Source organism: Cryptosporidium bovis (genome assembly GCF_009768925.1).
Source record: "Cryptosporidium bovis isolate 45015 chromosome Unknown contig_23, whole genome shotgun sequence".
Classification (NCBI taxonomy): Eukaryota; Apicomplexa; class Conoidasida; order Eucoccidiorida; family Cryptosporidiidae; genus Cryptosporidium; species Cryptosporidium bovis.
The window spans coordinates 271,801-284,723 of record NW_027125020.1 but is presented as its reverse complement, the minus strand read 5'-3'; the positions used below and the strand labels follow the sequence as shown (position 1 = coordinate 284,723).

The 12,923-nt window shown below is 32.0% G+C and overlaps 6 protein-coding genes across 6 annotated transcripts; 5 read left to right on the top strand and 1 right to left on the bottom strand.

Moving 5' to 3' along the window:
* Positions 1 to 2,237: 2,237 nt before the first annotated feature.
* Positions 2,238 to 3,215, top strand: FG379_001533 (uncharacterized protein; the record flags this gene model as incomplete). Its single annotated transcript, XM_067327136.1, has 1 exon — positions 2,238 to 3,215. The coding sequence occupies one exon, from the start codon at positions 2,238 to 2,240 to the stop codon at positions 3,213 to 3,215; it is 978 nt and encodes a 325-aa protein (XP_067184054.1).
* Positions 3,216 to 3,657: 442 nt separating this feature from the next.
* Positions 3,658 to 4,161, top strand: FG379_001532 (60S ribosomal L12; the record flags this gene model as incomplete). Its single annotated transcript, XM_067327135.1, has 1 exon — positions 3,658 to 4,161. One exon carries the CDS (start codon positions 3,658 to 3,660, stop codon positions 4,159 to 4,161), a length of 504 nt encoding a protein of 167 aa, XP_067184053.1.
* Positions 4,162 to 5,779: 1,618 nt separating this feature from the next.
* On the top strand, positions 5,780 to 6,544 carry FG379_001531 (uncharacterized protein; the record flags this gene model as incomplete). The annotated part of the gene is made up of 1 exon (XM_067327134.1): positions 5,780 to 6,544. The coding sequence occupies one exon, from the start codon at positions 5,780 to 5,782 to the stop codon at positions 6,542 to 6,544; it is 765 nt and encodes a 254-aa protein (XP_067184052.1).
* A 1,649-nt stretch (positions 6,545 to 8,193) lies between these two features.
* Positions 8,194 to 10,233, top strand: FG379_001530 (uncharacterized protein; the record flags this gene model as incomplete). The annotated part of the gene is made up of 1 exon (XM_067327133.1): positions 8,194 to 10,233. One exon carries the CDS (start codon positions 8,194 to 8,196, stop codon positions 10,231 to 10,233), a length of 2,040 nt encoding a protein of 679 aa, XP_067184051.1.
* A 665-nt stretch (positions 10,234 to 10,898) lies between these two features.
* On the top strand, positions 10,899 to 11,513 carry FG379_001529 (centrin; the record flags this gene model as incomplete). The annotated part of the gene is made up of 1 exon (XM_067327132.1): positions 10,899 to 11,513. The coding sequence occupies one exon, from the start codon at positions 10,899 to 10,901 to the stop codon at positions 11,511 to 11,513; it is 615 nt and encodes a 204-aa protein (XP_067184050.1).
* Positions 11,514 to 11,682: 169 nt separating this feature from the next.
* FG379_001527 (RING domain) lies at positions 11,683 to 12,615 on the bottom strand (the record flags this gene model as incomplete). Its single annotated transcript, XM_067327130.1, has 1 exon — positions 11,683 to 12,615. The coding sequence occupies one exon, from the start codon at positions 12,613 to 12,615 to the stop codon at positions 11,683 to 11,685; it is 933 nt and encodes a 310-aa protein (XP_067184048.1).
* Between the last annotated feature and the right edge of the window lie 308 nt (positions 12,616 to 12,923).

Below are 12,923 nucleotides of genomic sequence, written 5' to 3'. Positions count from 1 at the left end.
TAGTTTATATTCTTAAGGTGCATTCGTATCTGTTCGGTTGCCCGAATAATGGGATCATAACGGACGTATTGACTTGCACCTGATTAATAAGCGAAGAATTGCAATACCGTAATCTGATCTAGAGAGAAGGCATAGGATTCGTGTTTTTACTTTTTTCTTAAATTTTATTAATATTAGTAGAACTTACTGGGAACGATTATATCTAGTTTGATATGCTTGTATTCACTGATCTTAGCCATACCAATGAACTAATTGCTATCTTGGAAATACATTTTATGGGCAGGTGTATTTGGGGGGGGGGGAGGAGAATAACAGGAGTGTGCTTAAATTAAATTTTACTTATTAAAGTAGGTTAATCGCAAACTAATTTCGAGTTTTACATTTCATCGGGAGATGTCGATAACAATAAATTCTGGCTTATTACTATTTTTCTGCTTATAAAAAAGATAATTTTTTTACCATTTTGGTATTTTTAGGACTACCTAACAATTGTGAATGACCTAAATTCTGCTACATTTTACAATATTTTGGCAAATTCAGTCAGAATCAGCATCGATGTTACGGTTGTGCTATTCTAGACTGCGCCTGCATGCATTTATTTCATCTATTTATTTTGTTATGTTGAACGGATTCAATTAAATAATAGAACAACTTGTGTCGCACTAAATTCACTTATTGTACAAATATATTCATTTGGGGGTTTATAGTTGTTGCAATCTAAAGGAATATCAAGTTTGGGCAAAAAATGGCTTTTAGAAAAAGGGGGTGATCCGGGATTTGAACCCGGGACCTCTCGCACCCAAAGCGAGAATCATACCCCTAGACTAATCACCCTTTGCAGGTTGTGACGCAAACGATCATGGACTAGTAATGAATAATTTAGTGCTAAAGTGTGGGGTAAATTTATATGTAAGTGGAAAAAATGAGTTTAATAAACAAAATTATACTTGTAAATATAAAGATTTGATTGAATATTTGAATTTTCAGTTGATAAATGTGTACGTAAATCAATGTAATTGATGACTTATTTCAAACGTTTGTTAATGGCGTTTGGTGCGAAATAAGTAGTTTAAAGTCATTTTATACAATATATAGAAATTTAGGAATGAATTATTCGACAAGGAAAAAAGAAGTAATAGAGATTCAGTTGAATTAATCCTAAAATTCCACTTTATTTTGATCGTACAAATAAAGTGCACGCATTAAAGATTAGTTGATAGTTGATGAAGTGAGTTTTTTCTTTGAATTAAAATAGTGTGCAATATTATTGTGAACTAGAAAAACAGGTAGTTATTCCCTCATACAATTAGCATGAATCATTAATATATTTTGCTGTCTATATAAATACACGTAATAATGCCTTTTTATGTAAGTGACAAAAACATGTACAAATTGGAGTTGTTGTTAGTCCTGTCAATTCTAAGGCCACAACTAACATCGACAGCGAAAATTTGTGCAAGTATATTATTGGTAGAGTGACCTTTTTGCTTTATCAAACTAAAGTAAAAAAGAAAAAAAATGTACTCTGTTTCAAATTACTCAGTAGGTCTTTTCTAACCTCTCCCATTTCAACACCACCGATTATAAAGTTGGGTGATTAGTCTAGGGGTATGATTCTCGCTTAGGGTGCGAGAGGTCCCGGGTTCGAATCCCGGATCACCCCTCTCCTTGAAGCGCGCCGGCTTCGTTTTTCCACGGCATTTAACATGGTTATCACATTTCGCATACAGGTATTCAAATGGATGCCGTTTTGCTTTTCAATATTTATTAATCTACAGTTGTGAATTTTTTTCATAGGATCATAGATTTTCTGTTTTATGCTATTATTACCATTTAATCACGCATTCACAATCACATAGTTTTTTATCACTAGTACTTATGCAAATTAATGACGTATATTCGCAAGTATTCCAGTTTAGTATATTAAAACCAAGTAGTATTATGGCGGGAATTTACTTATTTTATTTTATTTTTTTAACCTGAATGAACATGAATGGTTAAATATGTACGTTTATATAAAACATAACTAAAAGGAGTAAGGTGAAGTATTTGTACACTAAATAATCATTCACAAAAAATAGGACATTTAAAGATTTTGTTACCATTACTTTTTAATAAATTAACTATTATTTTCTATTGGAATCCTCTTTTCCGTTTGCGAAGTTATTTATGTTGAATGTTAAATAATAACTTGTGGGGTCATTTCCTTGAAACAGTGATTATTACAATTATATAAAATGAGCTTACTGGATCATCAGAACAATAGTATAGCCACCTTCTGTGAGGTTACAGGCTGTGATATTAATAAAGCAAAAACTGTATTGGAATCAGTGAATTGGAATATAGAAAGTGCAGTTTCACTCTATTATGAAGAAGAGCATGTTAATATAGATACTAGTATTAATGATGGAATTACGGATGAATCGCATATTGGGAATGGTTTAGCTACAGATTATTCTTATAATGTTGTTGCAGATCGAAGATCAGACAATGAAAACAGAAATGCAAATGATCTTCAAGATAATACAAGCGAATCAATCAATAAATTTAATCAATTTATGAGAATATTTATGACTATTTGTGGAACAGGCCTAGCTGCATTCCTAACCTTTTTTAAAACAATGTTCTGCTTCCCAGAAGATAGTAGTGAGAGAAGAAGTAACAATTCAAATCGAGGAGGATCTCACATTAACAATGCCACAAGGTCATCGGTGACCCCCACTCAGATCGAACAAATTGTACAGGATAGAAGAATAAGGGAGGAACAAGACATTGAATACATGAGATCACTAAATTTAGATTCAATGAAACAGGAAAAGGCAAATAAGAAAAAGAAAATGAAAGAGCTATTGCGCGAGAGAAGAATCAAGCACAGAGCTGAAATTGAGAGTGAAGTGAATGATAAAATTGATGACTCACGTTCTAGAGTATGCGTAAAAAATTCGGCGGGTAAAAAGTTTCACAGGGATTTTAGTAAAAATGACAAAGCATGTAAAATATACAAGTGGATTGATTCATTAGGTTTAGAAAAAAGTAATTTTATATCCGATAGGTTTTCGCTGAGACTTCCTCACTCCAAGTCTATAGAGATTGATGAGTCATATTTGGGAAAGGATATCACTATTGAGGAGTTAGGTTTGTTCCCAAGTGCTTTATTGCTTATAAACAATATTGAGGAGGAGGATTCAAATGATGAGAAAAAAACAACATATTAAAACAAGTTAATGCATACTTTCTTTTAAACAGTGCTGTTGTGTCTCTGATTTCTTTTGAGCTGATTTTCAGTGAATCAAATTTGGACTAGAGTCTTTTTTTTTCTTCCCTTAGGATAATTTGACAATTAAATATAAATATATATTGGCAGTTATATATAACAAAACATATAGTAATTTATTTATAAAGGTTATGCAATTTGATCATCGTTTATATACTACAAATTATATACTTTAAGTCTTAGTTGCTCAGTAGACGGGAAAAATAGGCGGGTATCAGTAAATTCAGAAAGTTAAAAAAGACGCGAGGAAATAGAAAGTATAAACAGGACAATAAAAGGGTGTTATAAGGAAAGAGAAGGACCTTATAAAAAATACTTGTTGACACGAATTTATAAATATAAACGTATATCTGTTAATCTTTGTTATCTGATCGATATAGAAAATGCCACCAGCAGGTAAAGCAGATCCATCTGAAGTAAAGTACTTGTACATCAGACAACTTGGAGGTGAAGTAGGAGCAACATCCGTTTTAGCCCCAAAACTCGGTCCATTGGGTATGTCACCAAAAAAGGTTGGTGATGATATTGCGAAGGGAACTGCGGCTTGGAAAGGAATGAAGGTCTGTGTAAAGTTAACTGTCCAGAATCGTCAAGCTAAGGTAGATATTGTTCCGACAGCAACAAGTCTACTGATAAAGGAACTTAAGGAACCAATTAGAGACAGAAAGAAGGTAAAAAATATTAAGCACAGTGGCAACTTGTCCATGAATCAAATTTACTCTGTGGCACGTGCAATGAAATTTAAATCAAGAGCAAAAGTATTCTCCGGTACTGTCAAGGAGATATTAGGAACTTGTAATGCAATAGGATGTACTGTAGATGGTCAAAAACCTGTTGATGTTCAGAAAATGATTGACTCTGGTGAAATTGAGGTACCAACATCTTAGATATTAACAATAACAATGTTTCAATTCCTTAGCTTATTATCTACTAAATTCAAATTTAAATACACATACTAATTATAATTCTTTAAGTATTTATTTAAACTATCTAATCTTGTTTAAACCGTCTAGCCCGACTTAGATTGCCCTATTAATAAGAAAAAAAGAAGTGGTTCTTAAGGCAGACCTTTCATTTTATATTTTTCTTGAACGAATGTTTCATACATTAGGAGGATGACTGACATTTGGGTTCCTGCCCCTGGCCTTTATCTTTTTTCCCTTTTTTGTCAAAAACCAGGGAATTGTAAGGCCAATTCGGCAGATTAGGCCGACAATAGGTAACAAGTCACGTTAAATTAAGGGAGTGTCTTAAGTATTGAAAGAAGTATTGAAGACCTGATAGACCTAACTAATATCTTGCTTCATTTTACAGAATATAATCAATATTATGGGGCAGGAAGAAAGCTACAGAAGAGTAATGGAAGCAAGACATCATTGCTGTTCCTTACTATTCTCCGGAATAGCAACATGACATGACTTATTAAGTTATAATTATTAGCTGTCTTAGCGGACCAACCTCCGTTCCACCCATTTCATGCCTTTAACTACGTCACCTATCCTATTGTTCTTGCCTCATTCTCACACAAAGGTCTTTACGCAATTATCATTTTCTGGTTACCAAACAAAAATAGAGAAAAAGTATTACATTGGCAAAGTAATAAATCATAGCAGTCAGACAATAAAATCTAGAAACTAAAGAGCAGAGCAGACACGATGTGACAATAGTGACAATAATAGCAGTGAATCTGTATTGGTCCAAACCCCAATTTACGAGGGTAACAAGGCTTCTAGTTTTCGCATTACCGTCAAGATACCGACTTTATTGTTCACATTCCATAAGTACTTGCATGTGCGAGAAGGAGAATGAAAAGGCATTCCAATAATTAATGAACGTTATGGCGGTAACATATCATAATCTGGCGCGTGTGGGATGTGGTAACTAAGAAAAGTTGCATATCATAATGAGAGTATGGAATGAAGGTAAATTTAAGAAAGCAAGCTTCATATAAAGATAGAGTTCAAAGGGGAGTCCCTAGAGCTGTTTAAGGACACAATAAGTTTAAAGACAAAAAACCCAAGTGTGGTTGAGAATTAGGCGTTGACTTCCCCACAGTAAATAAAATATAGTGGTACGCCTAATGGGCGCATATTAGAGTTAGAGGGGAAATAGGCGGAAAACAAGCTAATAAGACGTATAAATAGTTTACTAATACATTTGTATTTAAACATTCTACACAAATAATTATAATTAAGTGTGCAGGTAATGTACAGTGTCTAACAAGTATTTATAAGTAAAAAACGTATTTATATCTATTGTATATAATATACGGAACAAGTTAATTTACGTGGAAGGGAAAGATATATAGGATATGGGGGAAAGTAAAAGCTATTTATAAATAAGGGGAAAAGAATAAATAAATAGGTATTTAATAAAAAAGGGGGGTGACACAAACATTCAGTTATAAAGAAGAACGAGGTGCAATTATAAATTATTCTGCATACATTATAGGTATAGACGAATTTATAATTATTTGAGAAGTTATACGAGTATATACTGGAAAGAATGAGCGAATCAGTTAGTGCCAGAGAATCAAATGTTTACATGGCCAAGCTGGCAGAACAAGCCGAGCGTTATGATGAGATGGCAAAATACATGAAGGATGTAGTTGAATCAAGACAGGAGTCCGAGGAGTTAACTGTAGAAGAGAGAAATTTATTAAGCGTTGCATATAAGAATGCAGTTGGATCGAGAAGATCTTCATGGAGAATAATATCATCAGTAGAGCAAAAGGAGCACAGTAGAAACGCTGAGGATGCAAGTAAAATGTGTGGCAAGTATAGAAGCAAGGTTGAGTCTGAGTTAACTGATATTTGCAATGACATCTTAAATATGTTGGACAAGCACTTAATTCCAACTGCAACAAATGCGGACAGCAAAGTGTTCTACTTCAAGATGAAGGGTGACTACCACAGATACATTTCTGAGTTCTCAACGGGTGATGCCAAACAGAGTTCTGCTGAGGACGCCCTCAAGGCATACAAAGATGCTACTGTTGTTGCTAAGGACTTAGAACCGACCCACCCAATCAGACTTGGTTTGGCCCTTAACTTTTCAGTATTCCACTATGAAATTTTGAGTGAGCCTAAAACTGCTATTGATATGGCTAAAGAAGCCTTTGAGACCGCAATTGAACAACTAGATAAACTCTCGGAAGATTGCTACAAGGACTCAACTCTTATTATGCAGCTTTTAAGAGATAATTTGACTTTGTGGACAGCAGATCTAGGAGCATCTGGCGATGCGGAGGGTGCTCCAGAAGCTTCTTAAATTCAAAATGGTTTGTTTGGATTGCTAATAAGAGGGGAAAGGGCGCCACACACCTTGCTCGTTTTTGTGAGTTCATTTTTTTAACTCCCTTTAAGGATCAACTTAATGAAACTCAACCTCTTTAGTGCATAGAACGTCTGGCCTTCATGTATTCCACATCATAACCTTGCTTTCTACAAATTTATTTGATTTTTAATCAACTCGTTATCGAGTGATACTTCTATGGCTATTCATGGGGCTGTGTGGTTAATATGGATTTTATGTATTGATGGAGAAGACTTGGGAAACGGAATATTTAGTAACAGAAGAGAAATTATGTTTGTGGAGAGGGTAACAAGGCCGGAAAATATAGTCACTAGATTTGCTGACTACTGCCACCATACCAACAAAATATTCAATCGGTAATTGAGTCAGATGTTCAGTTATTACTTACCATCTTTAACTGAGTTTGCTTTGTAGATTAAGGTTTATATTTGGAATTAACCATTCTCTCCATTAATTATTTAATTCAGTCGCCAAATTGTTCCATATGAGAACACAGTTTATGCATTCCGTCTTTTAATTACATGTATTCACTCACTTGTTTCAAATTACCGACATGAGTCTACTTTTTTGTTTGAAAAGAAAAAAATGAAATATTCCTAAGAGCGTAGTAACCTTGACAACCGCTGTTGTTGCAACACAACTTCGTAGAATGTCCAAATAAATCGCATTTGCAGCTGTTAGTTTGTCTTATGGCATCTCAACAGTGCTAAATGCGCCATTTTTATTGCAGTTCTAGATATAGGTTTCTCAGTATATCTTGAATTTTCGGTGCTTCGTCTGACTTTCTGTTCCGATTGGCTTGCCCTCTTATTTTCTGGTCACATCTGTCCCGGTCTGTTTCTAAATGGCCTTTTAGTTTTTGCTTTTTCGAGTTTTGCCATGTTTTTCGGAACTTCTGTCCCTCTCATTACGTTTTGAGTTAGAGGAGGTAAATGTAGGCTTGAAGTGATTTTTTGATTCCCCAAGCTTAGAAATTTGTCGATAAATGTATTTTTAGGCTTCGGGGCTTGTTTTTCTAGTTAGATATGTGGGGGGCATGTGCATGCCATTTTAAATTCTTTCTATACCGGGCATTTTCTTTTCCCAATTATAAAACACGTAATGGTAAAATTATTTAAAGAAAAGAGTTAATTAAGACTCCTAAACTAAAAATAGTGGTTTTTATTTTGAGTGCAATTCTCCTGTATTTTAGTCAAAAATACAGGAGAATTATATTCTATTATTTGCGATTTGCTTTTACCAAGTGTTTATTTTTTAATTTATTTCCATTGGTAATATAAAACAAGATTAAAAGCAAACAAATTCAGTATCAACAACAATAACAAAGTACTCCCACATTTGTTTATTATATATCGATCAATACCTTGTGTATTAGCTCAAAAAAGATAAATATTAACGTCATTGCTGTATATTTCAGTAATGATTTTAAAGGTGGCCAAAATAATCTATTCGTTTTAGTATAAGAAGTTATGTTGCTTGAATAATCATTTAAGTTTATTAGTATTTTAAATTTTAAAATTAATTCTTGAATCAAGTACCTATATATTCGATAACACCAATTGTTTTATACTTTAAGTTAAGCAAATATTTGCATAAACAATAAAATGACAATGCCTTTATCTACAGGAGGTAATGAAGGTGAAATTTTAGACTCGAGTTTTTCTACTTCAGCAGTGAGCAACACAGGTTCAGGAATTGTGAGTGGAGTTTCGGTTGTTAGAAAAAAGACTAGAAAAGCAATAAGACCAGGAATTATTGAAAATAGCAGTAACAACACTGGAAACACGGGTCTATTAAGGCCGTCAATAATAACTAAAACGGAAAATTTTGTGGTTTCTGATAATAACAATTTGTTTAAAAAAAGCGTTTCACAGTTAAATACGTCTTCAAAAAAGAAGCTAAATAATTCAATTGAACCGTGTTTAAAAAGTGAGTCACAAATAAGAAGTAATGTAATTAGAAAAAGTTTTAAGGAAGACTATGAGAATAATATTATTGTAAATGAGTGTTATGATGAAAGACTAAACGAAGGTGAGAATAAGTTAGAAGAGGTTAATAACGATGATATGAACAATATCGAGCGTGATATCAAACAAGAAAGTAGACACATATGCCCATTTCTAGTTGGATCTGGTTCAGAGGCTTCTTATGAGAAAAGTAGTGAGTTAAATATAATGAGTGTTGATCACAAGTATAAAAATATCGATAATTGCGATATTAATGATGACAAGTGTCTATTGGAGATGATATCTGAAATGGGAATAAATGATGGTGAGGGCTCGTTAAAATATGGACTAAGCAATGATATAGATGAGTTATCAAAATACTTTATGAATGTGATAATGCAGCTAGAAACTTTTGGTTTGAATATACAAAGTAAATTGGAAAAACTGGAGAATGAATTAGAGATAGATAGTAATATAAATAACTGTGCATTTGAGAATGAAATTGCTGGAGAAGAAAATGCCTTTGATGATAATAATAAATATAATGATGTTAGATACAAAAAATATAATTATTTATTAGAGGTTAAAAATAGACTACTTAAGGAGCTTTCTGAGGTCGAAAAAGAACTGGTTGAGGAAGAATTAAGGATAAACAAAGAGGAAAGTGAAAGATTAATAAGAATTGAGTTATATAAAAGTAAGAAAAAAGTATATAAGGACGAATTATCAAGTTTGACAGTGATTATATGTTGGATAGAGGATAGTTTGCAGAATTATATTTATCCATTGCAGAAAAAGCAAAATGAGTATAAACAAGAATTGAATAGAGAGAAAGAAGTTTTATCGTTAATAAAAGAAGAACTATCAAAAATAGAGAAACAAGAAAAAATAGTTTTTGATAAAATAAGGGAAATACAAGATTCAAAGAGATTTATAGGTGAGGAGAAGGAGTTGTTACAAGAACAGATTCGTATATCTAAAAATTCTAAAACTGAGAAAATAAAAAATGGGAATTTTAAGGAGGCATCACTAATTACACAAACAATAAATATTTTAGAAAGTGAGGTTTCGCAAATAGAGGATAATTATTTGAATATTTTGAATCAAGAAAAAGAGTTCATTGAGAAAATAGATAGAATTAAAAGAAATTACATTAATGAACATAAAAGAATGGATGAATGTAAAAGGGAATTAATATTAGATAGAAAGCTTAAAAGAAAAGAGCTAAAAGAGAGACTTCATGAATTAATAAATTGTGAATTCACAATAAATAGTAATTCTAATTCCACGAATACTGAGAGTGATGACAATAATAATGACAATTATAATAGTACAAATTGTACTAATAGCGATATTCAAAACAGTTCTGACAATATTACGAAAATTTTTGAAAGTTTGTCTATTCAATTCAAAAGTCAGACTGATTCAGTACTAGGCTACGAAATAGCTTTGCTTGAAAGCCAAGACAATGAGGACGACAATGTTTTGTATTTGCTTGACAATGATCAAAGCAAGACAAAAGGAGAAACCAATGAAAATGAAACAACCGGTAATTATGTAAATAGAAAAGACAATGTTGGCGAATTAACTAATAATAGAAGTGAAGTTTTATTGAACGATAAAAACGAAGGCAATTTAGATTTAAATTTAAGCAATGTGAACGGAAATAGGATAAATAATGATGAGCAAATAGATTGATTTAATAACGCGTTTCCTTGAATTTTTCTTCAATTTAAACTTTCTGTAAGCCAGTACACTTGATATTTCCGTTCTTAAGTTGAATTTTCGTTTGAAAACACTATATTTTTTTAACTAATATTAGACATTTCATGTGCATAATAAGCAATATAGTTAAATCAAAACACTCATTCTACCCAGTTAAAGTGGGTTAAATGTACGAACTTGCAGAAAACTATTGATTATATTTGTTAAAGCTAATGTAAATAATCTAATGCAATATTCAATATAAGAACACTTACTTAAAAATATCATTTTATTTTATACTCGCTATCTAATTATATACATGCATTTATATTTAAATCGGCGCCATAATTTTTTATAGTAATTAAAAGAGAAATGAAAACATCGTTAGGAAGAAATTTGTGGGTTTTGTTTATTTTATTGTGTTGATTTCAAATAATTGCTTAACATTTATCTAAACAATATTTTGTTTAATTTGCTACTTACTTGAGTGATTAATTTCAATCTAAGGTGTGAAATAGCGATAAAGAAGATAACAAATTTGAGAAAATAATTAGGAAAACAATCAGAGTCTAGAGTTCACTAATAGTTTATATTTTGGATACTAGTCGTATAGAAATTAGAGTAGAGTTTTAGTAGTTTGGAATTATTGTACTGCGAATATGAAGAACACAATGAGATCCCGTCCTGCATCTGGTTCGTCTATTGGTATTGGGAATATTAGTGGATTGAGTCTTGGAATTGGGGGAGGTAATAGTAATTTGGGTGCTGTAATGGGTGGAGTTGGGAGCAGTGTTTATAATAATATGAATTCAACATCAAAAAGAACGGAATTATCGGAACAGCAGAAGTTGGAAATAAAAGAAGCATTTGAACTGTTTGATGGCGACTCAATAGGCTATATAGATATAAAAGAAGTCAAAGTGGCAATGAGAGCTTTGGGTTTCGATCCTAAAAAAGAAGAGTTGAAGAAACTAAGCTCAAATTTGGAATCGGGCAATGGTATGGTAAGTTACAATGAATTTTATGACCTGGTTGAAACCAAAATACTCCAAAGAGATCCAAGAGAAGAAATTATAAAAGCGTTTAAGTTATTTGACGATGATGGAACTGGAAAAATTTCATTCAAAAATTTAAAAAGAGTAGCTAAAGAATTAGGAGAAAACATTTCTGATGAAGAAATACAGGAAATGATCGATGAGGCGGACAGGGATGGTGATGGTGAAATAAACCAAGAGGAATTTATTCGTATTATGAGAAAAACCAATCTATTCTAATATATAGTAGTAATATTACCTTTTTAAACAATATTAACGAGGAAAATTTTGTTTATCCCGAGAACTAAACTTTATGTTTATCAATTCATTGGAAAAAAAAGTCTGCTTTTTTCATTTATATAATGTGTAAAAGTAACAGTTAGTTTGTAATTAGTATTATAATGCAATATCATTTATTACCTTCTATATTTACGATACTGTGTATTTGATTCCTGCATATTGGACAGTCATGCGCCTTTTTAAGTAGTATCTTACTGCAGTCGGAACACAAACAGGCATGTCTACATGGCAATAATATCGTTTCTCTATTGTTTGTTAGACAAACAACACACGATTCTGACTCATGTTCATTTTTGTTGTTTGTTCTATCTTCCAATATTTGCGAGTTTGCACTTTCTTTTGGATTAGAGGATAAACCATAAACGTTTCTAATCTCAAAGGCTTTCCCTTTATATATAACACACTGCCTTCTAATTTCTATTTTATTTGCGTTGATTCTCTTATCTCTATTATTTCCAGCATTATTTGATTCAGATTCTGGTATTTGCCTGCAAAAAGTTAACTGTGTTGTATAATTTGAGTCCAAATTATTATAATTTTTATTGGATAGTGGTGCTAAGTGCTTTGTTTTATGTTTGCAGTTTTCAACACCAATTGGTTTTATTTCTAATACAAATTCTTTTGAAAGATTTATACCTTTCAAATTCAATGTTATATTTTTTCTCAATGATTTCAATATTTCCTTTTTATAAATAGGATTAGTATTTAAAACTATATTTTCATCCAAAGTCAGTGCCTCATTGTTGTATATCTTTAATAGTGAATCCATAATGCAATCATATTCAAAAACCATCTCATTTTCTGCAGGAAAATAATTTATTGTCTGGCCATTTATATGACAAAGATTTTGAATTGCCCTTGACTTCCTTATATTAATAAACCTCTTGTCCTGATTATAAAAGTCACCATTTGGCAAATATCTCCCCTCTGGCACACTGTTTATTATATATTCCTGACTACTTCTATCTACTACTACTGTTCTTTGTTCTCTTATCGGATGGTTTTCTGTGTTATTTCTAGAACCACTCACTATGTTACCCATTGTAAATATACAAATCTTAATTAAATGTAAACCCCTCCACAAGAGTTTCACCGTTAATTTTATTTATAATAATAGTAATACCAATATCATTACTGTTTTTAATTTTATTCATTAATATTTTTTAATTTTACATTGAGCGCTCATTTTGTAATTAATTTTTTCTTGTGCTTTTACCGGTATCTATGGTTAAATTGCATGTATGCACACCTAATACATCCCGTAACAATTAACTGTCCACATAAATAATAAATAGGAAAATGAAAAGCAATACAAATATATCGATAATGTTTTGAATAGAGCAGAGAGAA